At 50.0% G+C, this 21,556-nt stretch overlaps 1 protein-coding gene across 1 annotated transcript in view; it reads right to left on the bottom strand.

Annotated features, from left to right (window-relative positions):
* LOC147111379 (6-phosphofructo-2-kinase/fructose-2,6-bisphosphatase 4-like) overlaps positions 1-21,556 on the bottom strand; it is a 135,960-nt gene that overhangs the window by 31,509 nt on the left and 82,895 nt on the right. Inside the window, exons 8-11 of the mRNA XM_086000015.1 lie at positions 16,677-16,884; positions 15,146-15,292; positions 9,755-9,859; positions 4-216 (exon numbers count right to left, since the gene is read on the bottom strand). Of these exons, the coding sequence (XP_085856141.1) occupies positions 4-216; positions 9,755-9,859; positions 15,146-15,292; positions 16,677-16,884 (673 nt within the window). The remainder of the gene's footprint in view (positions 1-3; positions 217-9,754; positions 9,860-15,145; positions 15,293-16,676; positions 16,885-21,556) is intronic.

The raw sequence follows: 21,556 nt of genomic DNA, 5'->3' as shown, positions 1-21,556 counted from the left end.
GACTGAGCTGTTGCTGCTCAGCGAGCAGCCATACACAGTGGGGCAAGTCCCAACACAAATGCTGCAATGATTTAACTTCCCTTTACCTGCTGTTTTGTCGAGGAAGTAGGCCAGCAAACAACGCATGACAGCCTGGTGACAGATGACTAAAACATTCTCCTGCCTCTCTAGCTCCATGATCACTGGCTCCAGGCGCTGAACCAAATCTTCATATGACTGAAGGATAAGGGGAAACAAAGAGCAGGTGTCAGTGACAGCTAAAGATATGTTATATTCCACTTCCATTCCGAGGATCTCCGAGATTCCCACTTCTGGAATAAGGCGTTAAAATATACCGACAGAAAACTGGCTTTAAAACTAAGGCTGAACATTTCAGTTCCACTGTCAATCAATTGACTCACATTTCACACGATCCAGGGCTGGCACTGATCTGCTGCTTTAATAGGAAGTCAGTGCTGAACATTATGTGCAGTCACTACACTTCAAAAATAATTCACTATGAAGTGCTTTCAGATCATAGAATCATAGAATGGTCAGAGCACAGAAGTAGGCCATTCGGCCTGTCGAGCCCGTGCCAGCTCTCCGCAAGAGCACTTTCCCTGTAGCCCTGCAAATTTTTTTCCTTCAGATACTTATCTCATTCCCTTTTGAAAGCCACGAATGAATCTGCCTCCGCCACCCTTTCAGGCAGTGCATTCCAGATCATAACCACTCACAATTCACAATTCAAATCGCTTTATTGGCATGATAAGTTACATCTTATGTTGTACACTCACTGCGCAAAAAAGATTTTCTTCATGTCGCCTTTTGTTCTTTTGCCAATCACCTTAAATCTGTGTCCTCTGGTTCTCGACCCTTCTGCCAATGGGAACAGTTTCTCTCTATCTACTCTGTCTCGACCCCTCATGATTTTGAACACCTCTATCAAATCGCCTCTCAACTGCTCTGCTCCAAGGAGAACAACCCCAGCTTCTCCAGTCTATCCACATAACTGAAGTCCCTCATCCCTGGAATCATTCTCATAAATCTTTTCTGCACCCTCTCCAAGGCCTTCACATCCTTCCTAAAGTGCGGTGCCACCTTCAACGATCTGTTCATGCACCCCCTTTAGAGAATTGTACCCTTTCGTTTATATTGCCTCTCCTTGCTCTTCCTACCAAAATGTATCACTTCGCACTTTTCTGCGTTAAATTTTATCTGCCACGCGTCCGCCCATTTCACCAACCTGTCTATGTCTTCTTGAAGTCTATCACTATCCTCCTCACTATAATTCCAAGTTTTGTGTCATCTGCAAATTTTGAAATTGTACCCAAGTCATTAATATATATCAAGAAAAGCAGTGGTCCTAGTACCGACTCCTGGGGAACACCACTGTATACCTTCCTCCAGTCCGAAAAACAAATGTTCACCACTACTCTCTGTTTCTGGTCACTTAGCCAATTCCGTATCCATGCTGCCACTGTCCCTTTTATTCCATGGGCTTTGACTTTGCTGGCAAGCCTATTATGTGGCACTTTATCAAATGCTTTTTGGAAATCCGTATACACGTCGTCAACCGCATTGCCCTCATCAACCCTCTCTGTTACCTCATCAAAAAACTCAATCAAGATAGTTAAACACGATTTGCCTTTAACAAATGAGTGCTGGCTTTCCTTAATTAATCTGCACTTGTCCAAGTGATTGTAAATTTTGTCCCGGATTATCGTTTCTAAAAAGGGGAGAGGAGGGGTGGAGAGAGGGGAGGGGGGGGGAAAGAGAGGAGGGGGGGGAAGAGAGAGGAGGGGGGGAGAGAGAGGAGGGGGGGGGGGAGAGAGAGGAGGGGGGGGGGAGAGAGAGGAGGGGGGGGGTGGAGAGAGAGGAGTGGGGGGGGGGAGAGAGAGGAGGGGGGGGGGAGAGAGAGGAGGGGGGGGGGGAGAGAGAGGAGGGGGGGGGGGAGAGAGAGGAGGGGGGGGAGAGAGAGAGGAGGGGGAGGGGGGGGAGAGGAGGGAGAGAGAGGAGGGGGGGAGAGAGAGGAGGGGGGGGAGAGAGAGGAGGGGGGGGAGAGAGAGGAGGGGGGGGGAGAGAGAGGAGGGGGGGGGAGAGAGAGGAGGGGGGGGAGAGAGAGGAGGGGGGGAGAGAGAGGAGGGGGGGGAGAGAGGAGGGGGAGAGAGAGGAGGGGGGGAGAGAGAGGAGGGGGGGAGAGAGGAGGGGGGGAGAGAGGAGGGGGGAGAGAGGAGGGGGGGAGAGAGGAGGGGGGGGAGAGAGGAGGGGGGGGAGAGAGGAGGGGGGGGAGAGAGGAGGGGGGGGAGAGAGGAGGGGGAGAGAGAGAGGAGGGGGGGGAGAGAGGAGGGGGGGGGGAGAGAGGAGGGGAGGGAGGGGGGGGGGAGAAAGGGAGGGGGGGAGCCAGCAGACCCTCTCCCGGCGATGGCTCCGCTGAGCTCCGTGCCGCCCCACGCACTGACATGCCGAGCGCAGCGCCCCGGTCAGCCCGAGCCCCGCTCTCCCGAGGCCGGGCCTGAGGCGGCTTGAGACGGCCGATTGCGGCTGGCCGGGCCCGGTTGCCTTGGTAACCCTCCTCCCCTCTCTGCCTCCTGATCTCCGGGACCGGGCCTGGGCCTGAACGGCTTGAGACGGCCGATTGCGGCTGGCGAGCCCAGTTGCCGGGGTAACCCTCTCCGCTCCCCCTCCCCTCCCTAGGCCCCCCCCCCCCCACTAACCTGCTCGCTTCCCTCTGGCCGCGCTGTGTGTGGAGGTGCGCTGTGCGCCGTGCAGCGCGAATGAAGCGCGAGGAGCTTGCAGTGAGCCCAGCCAGCCTTTACCAAGATGGCTGGCCGCTGGTTCGGAATCGGGCCCAGCGGGGGGGGTGGGGGGTTGAGGGGTGGGAGGAGCTTGCCACAAAACAATTGCCTAGGGTCCAGCATGGCTGGCAACAGACGCCCAGGCTTCGAGGCCTACTTGCAAAAACGGGGAAAGGTAGGAAAATTAATGAGATTAGATAAAAGATTTAGAAAGTAATTAACTTTTTAAAAAAACAATATGGGCTAAAAATTCAGTTTGGGGCGCCAAGCTCGCCTGGGCGCCGGAATTACCGCTGCGTGCGGAGCCACTTGCGCCATCCGGATATTCAGTTTCTGCACCCCAAATGGAAGCGGGCCGCTAAACGAGGCTTCCCGCGCCCCGCTTGGGGCGCTGAAACTGAATATCGGCGCGCTAAGGGCCGCAGCGCCACATGCTGCGGCACGGCACGCTGCAGGCCTTCCTCCCACTGTTAATGGGGAGGTGCCTGCAACAGCGCGATCTCCGCTCGCGAGTGCCGGGGTAACCCGATCCGCACTCTCGAGAGCCCCGCACCACCCCCCCCCCGCCCGAGCCGAGCGCGGAACAGAGTCTCACCTGCTCCTGCTGCTGCGCGCACCCTGACCCTCGTGGCTGACGCCGTTGCCCCGGGTAACGTGACACTGGGGGGGGGGGGGGGGGGGGGTGGTGGTGAGGAGCTTAGCAGCAGCCCAGTTACCTAGCTCGGGCCTGGCTGGGCAAGAAAGGCCCAGGCTTTCAGGCCAAGAAAAAAACGGGCAAAGGTAGGAAAAAGAATGTTCAGGTTAGATAAAATATTTACAAATGAGTGATTTATTTTTAAAAGAATTTAATAAATTGAATTTTATTTTGCTGGAAATGTATATTTGAAAAGAAAGACGCAGAAAGCAGGAAAAAGAATGGAAGCAAGATGGCGGCGACTCACCTCGGTTCAGAACGATAAGGCCCGCCATTGGTCGACCGTCAGGTCACCAAAGCGTAGGATTGGTCAATCGTCCCGTCACTCGACCGTAGGAGGGCCTGGCCGCACGCGGCAGCAAGCCGCCGTACGATTGGTCGACCTCGAGGTCACTCTGTCGCTAATGAGCGGATAATGAGATGCTAATGAGCGGAATGTTGAAGGTTTTTGGGATACCGCTGGGCGCAATTTTAGCCCGGCCGAAACGTAAATACGCTTAAAACCGTCTCGGAAGCGTAAGCTTTCTTTGGCGGTAACGCGCGCGTAGGTACGCCCTGTAACTTTCGAGCGCATAGCCCGACAGACGCACAGGCGATGACAGACAGAATGACAGACAGACAGATCGACCGATTTATATATATATAGATAGAAGATACACCTATACGAGACTTTTGAATTCCCTTTTATGTTAGCTGCCAATCCATTCTCATATTTTCTCTTTGCCCCTCTTATTTTCTTTTTCACTTCCCCTCTGAACTTTCTATATTCAGCCTGATTCTCACTTGTATTCTCAACCTGACATCTGTCATATGCGCTCTTTTTCTGCTTCATCTTGCTCTCTATCTCTTTCGTCATCCAGGGAGTTCTGGTTTTAGTTGCCCTACCTTTCCACCTCGTGGGAATGTACCTCGACTGTACCTGAACCATCTCCTCTGTTAAAGGCAGCCCATTGTTCGATTACAGCTTTGCCTGCCAATCTTTGATTCCAATTTACCCGGGCCAGATCCATTCTCAACTCACTGAAATTTGCCTTCCTCCAATTAAGTATTTTAACACTAGATTGCTCCCTGTCCTTTTCCATAGCTAATCTAAACCTTATGATCACTGTTCCCTAAATGTTTCCCTACTGACACTTGCCCCACCTCATTCCCCAGAATCAGATCCAGCAATGCCTCCTTCCTCATTGGGCCAGAAATGTACTGATCAAGAAAGTTCTCCTGAACACACTTCAGAAATTCTTCCCCCTCTCTGCCCTTTACGCTATTCCTATCCCAGTCTATATTAGATATACAGCCTTTCCTCTCTTCAGGAATGCTCACATTTAATCACATTAAGTAACTTCATCACATTTCCTTCTCTCTGCCTCTCCTGAAACATTGCCTTCTGCTGGGATTTGGCCCACACCCATGGGACTCTCTCTTACTTACCAAGAGACCATTCACAAGAGATGGGACAGTGTAGAGGGAGCTTTACTCTGTACCTAACCCAGGCTGTACCTGCCCTGGGAGTGTTTGATGGGACAGTGTAGAGGGAGCTTTACTCTGTACCTAACCCAGGCTGTACCTGCCCTGGGAGTGTTTGATGGGACAGTGTAGAGGGAGCTTTACTCTGTACCTAACCCAGGCTGTACCTGCCCTGGGATTGTTTGATGGGACAGTGTAGAGGGAGCTTTACTCTGTACCTAACCCAGGCTGTACCTGCCCTGGGAGTGTTTGATGGGGACAGTGTAGAGGGAGCTTTACTCTGTACCTAACCCAGGCTGTACCTGCCCTGGGAGTGTTTGATGGGACAGTGTAGAGGGAGCTTTACTCTGTACCTAACCCAGGCTGTACCTGCCCTGGGAGTGTTTGATGGGACAGTGTAGAGGGAGCTTTACTCTGTACCTAACCCAGGCTGTACCTGCCCTGGGAGTGTTTGATGGGACAGTGTAGAGGGAGCTTTACTCTGTACCTAACCCAGGCTGTACCTGCCCTGTGAACCAGAGGATGCAAGGTTTTCCCAATTTCTAGCAGTACCATTCACCCTCAATGACCACAAACTACACTTTAAAAGTAATCATTGAAAGTGTTGTTGTGGATGATTGAAATTATTGATAAAGCAGACTAAATAGCAGACACAGAGGGGCGTAGTTTCTAAACAGAGAAATTGATGCTGTAAAGATGACCCTTGGAACAATCCCCTAAATCTGCCTAGCTCGTAATATGTTGACTTATGCATGATGAAAATATGATATATAAATTCTGCAATCAGCCACTCTGCACACGTACACACCCCTCAGGTAGGCTACTCTCAATCCAATTCCACAACCCATCTGATGGCCAACTGTTGCTTAAATAATAGTGTCACTGAACCCAGCCCCAACTGTGTAACACAACCCAGCCCCAACTGTGTAACACAACCCAGCCCCAACTGTGTAACACAACCCAGCCCCAACTGTGTAACACAGCCCAGCCCCAACTGTGTAACACAACCCAGCCCCAACTGTGTAACACAACCCAGCCCCAACTGTGTAACACAACCCAGCCCCAACTGTGTAACACAACCCAGCCCCAACTGTGTAACACAACCCAGCCCCAACTGTGTAACACAACCCAGCCCCAACTGTGCAACACAACCCAGCCCCAACTGTGTAACACAGCCCAGCCCCAACTGTGTAACACGACCCAGCCCCAACTGTGTAACACGACCCAGCCCCAACTGTGTAACACGACCCAGCCCCAACTGTGTAACACGACCCAGCCCCAACTGTGTAACACGACCCAGCCCCAACTGTGTAACACGACCCAGCCCCAACTGTGTAACACGACCCAGCCCCAACTGTGTAACACGACCCAGCCCCAACTGTGTAACACGACCCAGCCCCAACTGTGTAACACAGCCCAGCCCCAACTGTGTAACACAGCCCAGCCCCAACTGTGTAACACAACCCAGCCCCAGCTGTGTAACACAACCCAGCCCCAACTGTGTTAACACAACCCAGCCCCAACTGTGTAACACAACCCAGCCCCAACTGTGTAACACAACCCAGCCCCAACTGTGTAACACAACCCAGCCCCAACTGTGTAACACAACCCAGCCCCAACTGTGTAACACAACCCAGCCCCAACTGTGTAACACAGCCCAGCCCCAACTGTGTAACACAACCCAGCCCCAACTGTGTAACACAACCCAGCCCCAACTGTGTAACACAACCCAGCCCCAACTGTGTAACACAACCCAGCCCCAACTGTGTAACACAACCCAGCCCCAACTGTGTAACACAGCCCAGCCCCAACTGTGTAACACAGCCCAGCCCCAACTGTGTAACACAACCCAGCCCCAACTGTGTAACACAACCCAGCCCCAACTGTGTAACACAACCCAGCCCCAACTGTGTAACACAACCCAGCCCCAACTGTGTAACACAACCCAGCCCCAACTGTGTAACACAACCCAGCCCCAACTGTGTAACACAACCCAGCCCCAACTGTGTAACACAACCCAGCCCCAACTGTGTAACACAACCCAGCCCCAACTGTGTAACACAACCCAGCCCCAACTGTGTAACACAACCCAGCCCCAACTGTGTAACACAACCCAGCCCCAACTGTGTAACACAACCCAGCCCCAACTGTGTAACACAACCCAGCCCCAACTGTGTAACACAACCCAGCCCCAACTGTGTAACACAGCCCAGCCCCAACTGTGTAACACAACCCAGCCCCAACTGTGTAACACAGCCCAGCCCCAACTGTGTAACACAACCCAGCCCCAACTGTGTTAACACAACCCAGCCCCAAATGTGTAACACAACCCAGCCCCAACTGTGTAACACAACCCAGCCCCAACTGTGTAACACAACCCAGCCCCAACTGTGTAACACAACCCAGCCCCAACTGTGTAACACAACCCAGCCCCAACTGTGTAACACAACCCAGCCCCAACTGTGTAACACAGCCCAGCCCCAACTGTGTAATACAACCCAGCCCCAACTGTGTAACACAACCCAGCCCCAACTGTGTAACACAGCCCAGCCCCAACTGTGTAACACAACCCAGCCCCAACTGTGTAACACAACCCAGCCCCAACTGTGTAACACAACCCAGCCCCAACTGTGTAACACAACCCAGCCCCAACTGCGCAATGTTGCTGTACCACCTAACCAGCACTACTACTTTTAGGTCTGCAGAAGATTCAGAATAGCCAGAGATTTTAAAACGCACATTGTAAGGCTGGCCATTGTACCTGCCCAACAGCGATGTTTGAGCGATGAGATGAATCGATTCTATTTGACGGGAAGTAGAGACTCGTTAATTAAAGATAATTATAGCTTGCTTGATGAGAAAACCCTGTCTCTGACAGACTCCACTCAGCTTGTGCACAACTTCTCAATAACACTCCTCTACTTGCTAATCGAGACATCAATTGCTAACTATCTTGTTACAGATGGATGCAGGTTTAATGGGTTGGAAGGGTTTCTAGATGTGTTGCAATGTTTTAACCGCTTGTTGAGTACGAGTTGGTGCCCAAGCCTCAGTGTTTCTCAGCACTCCCGGGAAACCCTATGCTGATTAGCAAGTCTCGCCTACACTTGACCTACATTATTAAATCTAGTGAGCTGGTAGTAAGCCAACTGCCAAGCTCTCCGGGGCTGAATCAGTGTAAGAAGCTGTTTGTAATGCACTTAGTACTGCTGTCAACAGGTTGGCTGGATATTTCCACTGCAGATTCTGCTGTGTCATCAATAGCTATTTAAAGGAACCACACGATAAGTGACCTCACCATGCATGCCCCGAGAAAGAAAGACTTGCATTTCTATAGCGCCTTTCACAACCTCAGGACATCCCAAAGTGCTTTACGGTCAAGTTAAGTACTTTTGAAACGCGGCGGCCAATTTGCACACAACAAGATCCCATAAAGAGCAATGTGATAACGACCAGATCATCTGTTTTCGTGATGTTGGCCTCAGGACACTGGGGAGAACTCCCTTGCTCTTTATCCAATAGTGGCCATGGGATCTCGTACATCCATCCGAGAGGGCAGATGGGACCTCGGTTTAACGTCTCATCCAAAAGACGGCATCTCCAACAGTGCAGCACTCCCTCGGTACTACACTGGGAGTGCTGGCCTGGAGTATGGGCTCAAATCTCTGGAGTGAACGCCTGACTCAGAGGCGAGAGTGCTACCACTGAGCCACGGAGGAGGCAGTGGCTTACCCCCTCAGGCCACAGCAGATGTATCCACAGAGTGTCCATCCACAGGATTATTTACCATTTTCCTGAGGCAGGCCAGAGATCGGAGATTGGGGGGTCGCCGATCCCAGCAGCGAGCAACAGAAAGCTTCCTTGCGGGGCCAGGGGGAGCAGCCCTGCTCTTCCTGACCCACAGGGAGTGTTGAGAAAGCACGTACCTTGTGGAGCCGGCACCTCCTGCTTCCCTTTCGCTGTCGGGTTTCCCGATCCTGGGATCCCGGCTGGCTTTAATTTAAAACGGGCTCCCAACTGCAATCCTATAGTCAAGTGTCCCACCTCCAAGACAGGATACACGCACGGCTCAAAACCACCGCTGTAAAAACGGCATCAAGCATGTCCATGATTTTTCATTTTTAACTCCCCCCGCGACCCTCTCCCGACCATTGTGGGGGATTTATTATCGACCCTTTAGTGTCTGCGTACGATGACATAGTGGAGAAAATGATCCAGTAACCCATGAATGCCAGGCGAGGCAGGATTAAGCTCGGCTGAAAAGCCCATTACTGTTCAGTGTCGAGCGTTCAACGTGCAGAATGGGAGCTGGGCGGCGTCCCGGAGTCGGAGCTGGAGTCACAACAGAGGCACCATAGGGCAGCTGGTGCCGACGGAACTCTACCCCGGGGGTGAGTGTACCCCGGGGAGGGAGGGAGGGTACCGCAGGGGCAGTACTGGCGGGTATCCTGTGTGCGAGCCGGCACCATCGGGAGAGATGGTGAAAGAAAAACAAAAATAAGCAATGGAACTTTATCAAATATAAATGATGCAGCGTGAATCTCACTCGGTCTCTGCCACCCTCACCATCTCCAAGCCCACAGAATGCACCCGATACACTAAAGCGAGTGTTGCAGTCAAACCACAGGGCCGGCCCTTTCACCCTCATTCATTTGCTCTGGAAAGACTGAAATACTCTGATGTCACGGCACTGGGCCTGGGCTCCAGTGCTTGGTAGTTTCGGCAGGTTACAGGCAGAGCCACGATGCAACAGGCTGCTTTTATAGTTGTACTCAGAGCTCTCGGCACTCGCATAATCCTGCAGCAGTCCCTTACCCACCTCTCCCTTCGGATAGCGATATCGATATTTGTCTTGATCTCTCAGTGCAAACTCCGCGGGGTAGTTCTTCTGAATCTCCTCATACATCATCTCTTCACAGACACCCTGCAAAACATTTATCAAATGATGAGATTCGAGCAGAGACTGAAACGGCCACCCACAACTCCACCCCCCCAAAACATAGAAACATAGAAGATAGGAGCAGGAGTAGGCCATTCGGCCCCTCGAGCCTGCTCCGCCATTCAATGTGATCATGGCTGATCATCCAAACTCAGTACCCTGTCCCCGCCTTTTCCCCATATCCCTTGATCCCTTCAGCCTCAAGAAACATATCCAACTCTTTCTTGAATATATTTAATGAACTGGCCTCCACCGCCCTCTGTGGCAGAGAATTCCACAGGTTCACCACTCTCTGGGTGAAGAAATTCCTCCTCATTTCAGTCCTAAATGGCTTACCCCTTATCCTTAGACTATGACCCCTGGTTCTGGACTCCCCGGCCATCAGAAACATCCTTCCTGCATCTAGTCTGTCCAGACCTGACAGAATTTTATAGGTCTCGATGAGATCCCCTCTCAATCTTCTAAACTCCAGTGAGTATAAGCCCAATCGACACAATCTCTCCTCATACGTCATTCCTGCCATCCCAGGTATCAGCCTGGTGAATCTTCGCTGCACTCCCTCCATGGCAAGAACGTCCTTCCTCAGGTATGGTGACCAAAACTGCACACAATACTCAAGGTGCGGTCTCACCAAGGCCCTGTACAACTGTAGCAAGACATCCTTGTTCCTGTACTCGAACCCTCTTGCTACGAAGGCCAACATACCATTTGCCTTCTTAACCGCCTGCTGCACCGGCATGCTTACCTTCAGCGACTGGTGCACAAGGACACCCAGGTCTCTTTGCACTTCCCCTTCTCCCAATCTATTGCCATTCAAATAATAATCTGCCTTCCTGTTTTTGCCACCAAAGTGGATAACCTCACATTTATCCACATTATAGTGCATTTGCCATGTTTCTGCCCAATCACCCAACCTGTCCAAATCGTACTGGATTTTCCCGACATCCTCCTCGCAGCTTACCCTCCTGCCCAGCTTTGTGTCGTCTGCAAATTTGGAGATATTACATCCAATTCCCTCATCCAGATCATTAATATATATTGTGAACAGCTGGGGTCCTAGGACCGATCCTTGCGGTACCCCACTAGTCACTGCCTGCCACTCGGAAAACGACCCGTTTATTCCAACTCTTTGCTTTCTGTCCGCCAACCAGTTCTCTATCCAAGTCAATACCTTGCCCCCAATCCCATGTGCCTTAATTTTGCACGCTAATCTCTTGTGTGGGACCTTATCGAAAGCCTTCTGAAAGTCCAAATACACCACATCCACTGGTTCTCCCTTATCTATTTTACCAGTTACATCCTCAAAAAATTCCAGTAGATTAGTCAAGCATGATTTACCTTTTGTAAATCCATGTTGACTTTGTCCGATCCTGTCACTGCTTTCCAAGTGCTCTGCTATTACATCTTTTATAATAGACTCTAGCATTTTCCCCACTACCGATGTCAGGCTTACCGGTCTATAATTCCCTGCTTTTTCTCTACCACCTTTTTTGAATAGTGGGGTAACATTAGCTACCCTCCAATCCATGGGTACCGTTCCAGAGTCTATCGAGTTCTGGATGATGATCAGTAGTGCATCTACTATCTCTAGGGCCACTTCCTTAAGTACCCTGGGATGTAGATTATCAGGCCCTGGGGATTTATCCGCCTTCAATCCCATCAATTTTCCTAACACCATTTTCCTACAAATACTGATTTCTTTCAGTTCCTCCCCTTCATCAGACCCTATGTTCCCCGGCATCTCTGGGAGGTTATTTGTGTCCTCCTTTGTGAAGACAGAACCAAAGTATGCATTTAGTTGGTCTGCCATTTCCTTGTTTCCCATTATAAATTCCCCCGATTCTGACTGCAAGGGACCTACGCTTGACTTCACTAATCTTTTTCTCTTCACATATCTATAAAAGCTTTTACAGTCAGTTTTTATGTTCCCTGCTGGCTTACTCTCATATTCTATTTCCCTTTCTTAATTAATCCCTTTGTCCTCCTTTGTTGACTCCTAAACTGCTCCCAATCCTCAAGATTATTGCTTTTTCTAGCCAATTTATATGTCCTCTCCTTGGATCTTATGCTATCCCTAATTTCCCTTGATAGCCACGGTTGAGTCACCTTTTTTGTTTTATTTTTGCGCCAAACTGGGATGAACAAATTCTGTAGCTCATCCATTCGGTCTTTGAATGTTTGCCATTGCCTATCCACCGTCAACCCTTTGAGCGCCATTCCCCACTCAATCCTGCCCAACTCGCTCCTCAGACCATCGTAGTTTCCTTTATTTAAATTGAGGACCCTTGTCTCTGAGTCAACTACTTCATTCTCCATCTTAATGAAGAATTCGATCATATTATGATCGCTCCGACCCAAGGGGCCTCGTACAACAAGATTGCTAATTAATCCTTTCTTGTTGCATAATACCCAGTCTAAGATGGCCTGATCTCTGGTTGGTTCCTCGACATATTGGTCCAGGAAACCATCCCGTAAACACTCCAGGAATTCCTCCTCCACAGTATTGTTACTAATTTGGTTGGCCCAATCTATATGTAGGTTAAAGTCACCCATGATGACTGCTGTGCCCTTATTGCACGCTTCTTTAATTTCCCTTTTAATGCCATCCCCAACCTCCGCCTTACTGTTTGGAGGTCTATATACCACTCCCACTGATGTTTTTTTCCCTTTAGTATTTCTCAATTCTACCCATACAGATTCCACATCATCAGAGCTAATATCCTTCATTACAATTGTATTAATCCCTTCTTTAACCAGTAATGCTACCCCACCTCCCTTTCCTTTTTGCCTATCTTTCCTGAATATCGAATACCCCTGGATGTTGAGTTCCCAGTCTTGGCCATCCTTGAGCCACGTTTCTGTAATCCCAACCAAATCGTATTCGTTTACCTCTATTTGCGCAGCCAATTCATCCACCTTATTACAAATGCTCCTCGCATTAAGACACAAAGCCTTCAGGCTTGTTTTTTTAACGCTCTTAGACCTATTAGAATTATTATTTACTGTGGCCACGTTTGATTTAAACCGTTGATTTCTCTGACTGCCACTTTTGTTTTTCTCCTTCCTATCTTTTGCTTTTATCCCTGTTTTCCTTTCCTCTGTCTCCCTGTTCAGGTTCCCAACCCCCTGCCGTTTTAGTTTAAACCCCCCCGAACTGTGCTAGCAAACCTCCCCGCAAGGATATTTATCCCGTGATCCCCAGTAACAATCCGCCCCACCCCCAGTGATCCCCAGTAACAATCCGCCCCCCCGTGATCCCCAGTCACAATCCACCCCATCCCCCGTGATCCCCAGTAACAATCCGCCCACCCGTGATCCCCAGTAACAATCCGCCCCCCCGTGATCCCCAGTAACAATCCGCCCCCCCGTGATCCCCAGTAACAATCCCCCCCCCCGTGATCCCCAGTAACAATCCCCCCCCGTGATCCCCAGTAACAATCCCCCCGTAATCCCCAGTAACAATCCCCCCCCCCGTGATCCCCAGTAACAATCCGCCCCCCCGTGATCCCCAGTAACAATCCGCCCCCCCGTGATCCCCAGTAACAATCCGCCCCCACCGTGATCCCCAGTAACAATCCGCCCCCCCCGTGATCCCCAGTAACAATCCGCCCCCCCGTGATCCCCAGTAACAATCCGCCCCCCCCGTGATCCCCAGTAACAATCCGCCCCCCCGTGATCCCCAGTAACAATCCGCCCCCACCGTGATCCCCAGTAACAATCCGCCCCCCCCGTGATCCCCAGTAACAATCCGCCCCCCCGTGATCCCCAGTAACAATCCGCCCCCCCCCGTGATCCCCAGTAACAATCCGCCCCCCCGTGATCCCCAGTAACAATCCGCCCACCTGTGATCCCCAGTAACAATCTGCCCCCCCCGTGATCCCCAGTAACAATCCGCCCCCCCGTGATCCCCAGTAACAATCCGCCCACCTGTGATCCCCAGTAACAATCTGCCCCCCCCGTGATCCCCAGTAACAATCCGCCCCCCCATGATCCCCAGTAACAATCTCCCCCCCCCCCCCCCGTGATCCCCAGTAACAATCTCCCCCCCCCCCGTGATCCCCAGTAACAATCCGCCCACCCCCACCCCGTGATCCCCAGTAACAATCCTGTTCGATCTGTTCTCGCTGCAACGCTCGCTGTGTACTCAATGTATTTAAAACACTTTCCACCGTGCCAGAAATGTTACAATTTCTCAAGTTATTGGGTTAACAGTGCAGCAAGAAACCAGCGGGTTTTATGCCAATGACCTTATTTCCAAAAATGAGACTGACTTGTGCAAACCAATAGATTATTGAGGTGCAGATCAGACAGATGTAACAATCCACCCCCCCCCCCCCCCGCCGTGATCCCCAGTAACAATCCGCCCCCCCGGAGTAAAAACATTCCATTGTAGTAATACATATGGCAAATAAAATTGATTTGATTTGATTAAAGAACCGGCGCAGACGCGATTGGCTGAATGACCTGCTTCTGTGCTGTACTATCCTATGATTCTATGTGTCAGTTCCAATGAAGGGCGCACACTTCAGGATTTGCCTTTTTGCAGATTCTGGCTGGCCTACTGTGTATTCCCAGATTTCCATTCTTGTTATGTGTCGTTGTATCTCATTGATTCGACCACACCAGTTATCAGAAGCACAGGAACACCAGTCTGAATCTCACCCGAGCAATGATTACACTAAACCGGCACTGCAGACCTGTCGTCCATGTCAGATTTGGGTAAATAAACAAACTCAAGTTTTTCAGATAGCACCAAAACACAAAAAGACACCGACCAGCCCCTCAACACCCCCAGTTAACAGGAAATGACACTGAGCTCACAGTGCAATTCTCCAAAACCTCCTACACCAGCACTCTTTCCAAACACATGCTGCAGTTCATCGCAATTCTTGAGTAACTTTTTTTTTTAAGATTTGAGTATTTTATTCATGCCATGAACCCCATTCCCAGCAGCTCCAGGAACAGGAAACTATTGGGATCTTGTTTAGATCACATACAACGGTGCAGTTTTCAGCACAAAAGACATTGATGTGTTGGCTGGGGCCCAGGGAAGAGAGTGACCAAGATGGTTCCAGGAATCAGAGGGTGTGTTGTGAGAAAGGAACATGATCGCAATCACTAAACGGCTGAGTCAGGGGTAATGTAGACGATTGTGGGAAACTTAACTTGGACTGTGAGCACAGAACTATCTTTTCTCCAATTACACAAGAGGTGTTGCTGCAATGCTCAAAGGGTGGATGCTGATAAAAGGCAGCTGGACTGTGAACTCACCGCATCGATTTCATTCAATGCTTTCCACTGCTCGTAAGGCACGTGCAGGGCCTCTGCGGTCTGGATCGTCCTTTTCATCTGACTAGTCCAGACCTTCAAGTCCCTGATGTTCTGCTCGTGTATGAAATTCCCTAAGGATTTGGAAAACTAGAAAAAACAGCAAAGTGTTTAGATGCAAGACATTTTAATGTAGGTGTAAATTACGTGTGTCTGTATATTTCAATCAGTGCGAGTTTAACAATTTTCACTGTGCATTATCTTTATCAACTCTTAGCCTTCAATCAGAAGATCACAGTCCAAAGGCTGCCCAACACTCCGCCGCACTTCCCCAGCTCAGCGAGATACCCGAGCTCTCAGAAAGGCCACTGAGGTTCACGTTCCACAAGATGCAAGAGAGGATGAACTGGCTTCTCTTAAAAGACAAGCAAGCATCCAACGGTTGGGGAGAAGTCTGCCAAACTAAACGCAGTCTGCATTTCTGGCAGCATTTCATGAGACAAAGTCTTGCACTGATGCAAATTATAGTAACATCCATACAGACACAGCCCACCAATAATCTAACACTGATCAGTAGTACTGCCGCATGTACAATGGCCCAGAGTGCAACTAGAGGCTGTCCCGATGGTTCAGACAGTGAGTAACTGAACCACACAGACCAGGAGGTCCTCGCTTCGATCCCCAATGTGTGCTCTCTTGGGATTGGGATGGGGTGGGAAGGGGGAAAACCAACCATCAGCCAGAATTCCCATTACGGTCCAGCAATACACGTGATGTTGTGCGAGGACAGGATCAGGGCTCTGCAATTTCCTCACCCTCCCCACCCCACCATGGCAAACAACCTGCCAACTCTCACTGAGGGCTCACACATAAATAGTGGGCAAAGACCCAACAGGCATCTGTGAGGCCAGCTTCAGTAAGGAGTCAATGCCTTTGAGGGGACGGAGGGAAAACGGTGGACAAAACTGGCAAGGAAAAATAAAGCAGGTTTGAGTTCACACAATGCCGTGTCTTCCTTCAAAATACTACTTTTAGAACGTGGACACACGCTCACGCCCAAATCAACAGTGGCAACGACTGTAGCAGAAATAGGGCAGGTTAACGTACAGCTGGAGCAAGGTGACAGAACTGATGGATCCCCAGTATAGAGCCAAGTGCTCAATCTGAAATGGAACCAGCGAACGATATCACTGCGTCACCACAGCCAGTGTGGACGGCTGGTACTGATCCTATGGGTTGATTCACTTTCAAGTAAGAATATACACAACGGTTATCTGCTTCCAACAGCATGCACTGCAGAAATCAATCAGTGTAGGGCTGCAGAAAATCACATCGTACTCGGACTCGAGAACTGCAGGCAATTTCTCCATTCAAACGGCTAGAGATATCCAGCTATATAATGAAGATTTAGTACGTGCTGTTCTGAACTGTGATCCAGAAGAATCAGCCGGGGTAGGCGAGGGATGCATCGAGTCTTTGGTCACAGACACTTTGAACAGTATAGTGCAGAGATGTGCAGCAGGTTTGAACTCGCCTGTTTGCCCCGTGGAGACAGACCCGAGTCGCCACCGATCCTGCCCTTCAGATTCAGGTCACTCTCGCCATGGCGACAGAGGTAGATCGAACGTGGAGTTATGTGGATGTTCATGAGGTAGTAGACAATTTTGCTTTGAATATGATCGAGTACATGATTGACAAGGTAGCGTCTTCCAACATCCATGATTTTAATAAAAGATAGATCCCTTTTAGGAAAAGAAATATTACAAATAAACAAAAGCAACACACACACAGACTCACTCACACACACAAACTTACAGACATGTGCACAGATACATGCACACACCTTGTTAGCAAAATTAAAGCCCTGGGATTAAAGGTACAGAGGCGATGTGGATACAAAATTGGCTAAGGGACAGGAAGCAGAGAGTAGTGGTGAACGGTTGTTCAGACTGGAGGGAAGTATACAGTGGTGTCCCCCAGGGCTCGGTATTGGGACCACTGCTCTTTTTGATCTTTTTTAATGACCTGGATTTGGGTATACAGGGCATAATTTCAAATAATTGCAGAGGATATGAAACTCAGAAATGTAGTAAACAGCGAGGAGGTTAGTAACAGACTTCAGGAGGACAGACAGGCTGGTGAAATGGGCAGACACAGGGCCGATGGAATTGAACGCAGGGAAGGGTGAAGTGATTCATTCTGGGAGGAAGAATGAGGAGAGGCAATATAAACTAAATGGTGTGATCCAAAACTGGGTGGGAAAGCAAGCTGTGAGCAGGACACAAAGAGGCTGCAAAGGGATATAGGCAGGTTAAGTGAGTGGGCAAGAACATGGCAAATGGAATATAATGTGTAGAATTGTGAAGTTATCTACTTTGGTAGGAAAACTAAAAAAGAATATTTTTTAAATGTTGAGACACTAGGAAATGTTGGTGTTCAGAGGGACCTGGGTGTCCATGTACACGAATCACAAAAAGTTAACATGCAGGTACAGCAAGCAATTTGGAAAATAAATGGTATGTCAGCCTTGATTACAAAAGGATCGGAGTATAGTTAGTGGGGGTGGTATATAGACCTCCCAACAGTAAGGCGGAGGTTGGGGATGGCATTAAAAGGGAAATTAAAGAAGCGTGCAATAAGGGCACAGCAGTCATCAGGGGTGACTTTAATCTACATATAGATTGGGCCAACCAAATTAGTAACAATACTGTGGAGGAGGAATTCCTGGAGTGTTTACGGGATGGTTTCCTGGACCAATATGTCGAGGAACCAACCAGAGATCAGGCCATCTTAGACTGGGTATTATGTAACGAGAAAGGATTAATTAGCAATCTTGTTGTACGAGGCCCCTTGGGTCGGAGCGATCATAATATAATCGAATTCTTCATTAAGATGGAGAATGAAGTAGTTGACTCAGAGACTAGGGTCCTCAATTTAAATAAAGGAAACTACGATGGTCTGAGGAGCGAGTTGGGTACGATTGACTGGGGAATGGCACTCAAAGGGTTGACGGTGGATAGGCAATGGCAAACATTCAAAGACCGAATGGATGAGCTACAGAATTTGTTCATCCCAGTTTGGCATAAAAATAAAACAAAAAAGGTGACTCAACCGTGGCTAACAAGGGAAATTAGGGAAAGCATAAGATCCAAGGAGAGGACATATAAATTGGCTGGAAAAAGCAATAATCCTGAGGATTGGGAGCAGTTTAGGATTCAACAAAGGAGGACAAAGGGATTAATTAAGAAAGGGAAAATAGAATATGAGAGTAAGCTTGCAGGGAACATTAAAACTGACTGTTAAAGCTTTTATAGATATGTGAAGAGAAAAAGGTTGGTGAAGTCAAGCGTAGGTCCCTTGCAGTCAGAATCAGGGGAATTTATAATGGGGAACAAAAAAATGGCAGACCAACTAAATACATATTTTGGTTCTGTCTTCACAAAGGACACAAATAACCTCCCAGAGATGCCGGGGAACATAGGGTCTGATGAAAGGGTGGAACTGAAAGAAATCAGTATTTGTAGGGAAATGGTGTTGGGAAAATTGATGGGACTGAAGGCCGATAAATCCGCAGGGCCTGATAATCTACATCCTAAGGTACTTAAGGAAGTGGCCCTAGAAATAGTAGATGCATTGCTGGTCATCTTCCAGAACTCGATAAACTCTGGAACAGTACCCATGGATTGGAGGGTAGCTAATGTTACCCCACTATTCAAAAAAGGTGGTAGAGAAAAAGTGGGGAATTATAGACCGGTAAGCCTGACATCGGTAGTGGGGAAAATGCTAGAGTCCATTATAAAAGACTAGCTGGGGAGCCCCGCGTTGCGAGGGCAATTTTGGGGCGCTTGGTCTCCCTGCCCCTGTGTGTCCCCCCTCTCCCTGTCATGTCCTCTCCCTGTCCTATCCCTCCCTCCCCTCCCCTCTCTCCCTCCCCATCTCTCCCTCCCCTCCCCCCACACCTACCCTCCCCTCGCCCACCCCCTCCCCCCCCCGCGATTTCCCGAGGCTCGCCCCCCCCCCCGCGATTTCCTGAGGCTCTCCCCCCCCCCCCGCGATTTCCCGAGGCTCTCCCCCTCCCAGCGATTTCCCGAGGCTCTCCCCCCCCCCCCGCGATTTCCCGAAGCTCGCCCCCCCCCCCCGCGATCTCCCGAGGCTGTGTGCTGGCGTCACGGGGGCCGTGCGCATGCGTGCCGGCGTCAAGGCGGCTGCGGAACTGGCGTGACGGGGTGGCGGGCCGTGCGCATGCGTGGCTTCAAGACCGCCGGCGCGCCCCGTTGCCGGGATAACGGGGGCCGTGCGAATGCGTGCCGTCGTCAAGGCGGCCGCGCAACTGGCGGCCTCTTCTTTTTTTTAAAGTCACCAGCTCTCCCCCTCCCCCCCCCGTGATTTCCCGAGGCTCTCCACCCCCCCCCCCGCGATTTCCCGAGGCTCTCCACCCCCCCCCGCGATTTCCCGAGGCTCCCCCTCCGCGATTTCCCGAGGCTCTCCCCCCCCCCCCCGCGATTTCCCGAGGCTCTCCCCCCCCCCCTATTAAATTGTTATTTAATTCCCTAACACATCATTAAAAAATTTACCTTAGTTCCCTAACACACAGAAAGTGTGGGGGAAATAATTGTGAAAAATCAAGATGGCGGCCACTCACCTCGGTTCAGAAGGATAAGGCCCGCCCACACACGCACCGATTGGTCGACCGGTCAGGTCACCGAAGCGTAGGATTGGTCAATCGTCGAGTCACTCGACACTCAACTGTAGGAAGGAACCCGCCGTCCGATTGGTGGACCTCGACGTCACACGGTCGCTAATGAGATGCAAATGAGCGGAACGCTGAACGTTTTTGGGATACCGCGGGTGGGATTTTTGTCCGGCCGAAACGTAAATACGCCTATGACCGGTCCGGAATCGCAAGCTTTCTTTTGAGGCGACGCGCGCGTTGGTACGCTCTGTAACTTTCAAACGTATAGAGAACGGACGGACAGACAGACATCGGGACAGACATCAGGACAGACAGACAGAAGAGCTCTTTTATATATATAGATGTAATAGCAGAGCACTTGGAAAGCAGTGACAGGATCGGACAAAGTCAACATGGAGTTACAAAAGGTAAATCATGCTTGACTAATCTACTGGAATTTTTTGAGGATGTAACTGGTAAAATAGATAAGGGAGAACCAGTGGATGTGGTGTATTTGGACTTTTAGAAGGCTTTCGATAAGGTCCCACATAAGAGATTAGCGTGCAAAATTAAGGCACATGGGATTGGGGGCAAGGTATTGACTTGGATAGAGAACTGGTTGGCGGACAGAAAGCAAAGAGTTGGAATAAACAGGTCGTTTTCCGAGTGGCAGGCAGTGACTAGTGGGGTACCGCAAGGATCGGTCCTAGGACCCCAGCTGTTCACAATATATATTAATGATCTGGACGAGGGAATTGGATGTAATATCTCCAAATTTGCAGACGACACAAAACTGGGTGGGAGGGTGTGCTGTGAAGAGGATGTCGTGAAACTCCAGTACGATTTCGACAGGTTGGGTGATTGGGCAGAAACATGGCAAATGCACTATAATGTGGATAAATGTGAGGTTATCCACTTTGGTGGCAAAAACAGGAAGGCAGATTATTATTTGAATGGCAATAGATTGGGAGAAGGGGAAGTGCAAAGAGACCTGGGTGTTCTTGTGCACCAGTCGCTGAAGGTAAGCATGCAGGTGCAGCAGGCGGTTAAGAAGGCAAATGGTATGTTGGCCTTCGTAGCAAGAGGGTTCGAGTACAAGAACAAGGATGTCTTGCTGCAGTTGTACAGGGCCTTGGTGAGACCGCACCTTGAATATTGTGTGCAGTTTTGGTTGCCTTACCTGAGGAAGGACGTTCTTGCCATGGAGGGAGTGCAGCGAAGATTCACCAGGCTGATACCTGGGATGGCAGGAATGACGTATGAGGAGAGATTGTGTCGATTGGGCTTATACTCACTGGAGTTTAGAAGATTGAGAGGGGATCTCATCGAAACTTATAAAATTCTGTCAGGTCTGGACAGACTAGATGCAGGAAGGATGTTTCTGATGGCCGGGGAGTCCAGAACCAGGGGTCATAGTCTAAGGATAAGGGGTAAGCCATTTAGGACTGAAATGAGGAGGAATTTCTTCACCCAGAGTGGTGAACCTGTGGAATTCTCTGCCACAGAGGGCGGTGGAGGCCAGTTCATTAAATATATTCAAGAAAGAGTTGGATATATTTCTTAAGGCTAAAGGGATCAAGGGATATGGGGAGAAGGCAGGGACAGGGTACTGAATTTGGATGATCAGCCATGATCTCATTGAATGGCGGAGCAGGCTCGAGGGGCCGAATGGCCTACTCCTATCTTCTATGTTTAAGAGTAAAGAAGTCTGGAGTATTGTGTACAGTTTTGGTCTCCTTACC

This window comes from Somniosus microcephalus, chromosome 11 (genome assembly GCF_052327205.1).
Source record: "Somniosus microcephalus isolate GS21.2 chromosome 11, FLI_Smic_1.0, whole genome shotgun sequence".
NCBI classification, from domain to species: Eukaryota; Metazoa; Chordata; class Chondrichthyes; order Squaliformes; family Somniosidae; genus Somniosus; species Somniosus microcephalus.
Note: the sequence above shows the minus strand (reverse complement) of the source record. Positions and strands in the feature narration are given on the sequence as shown.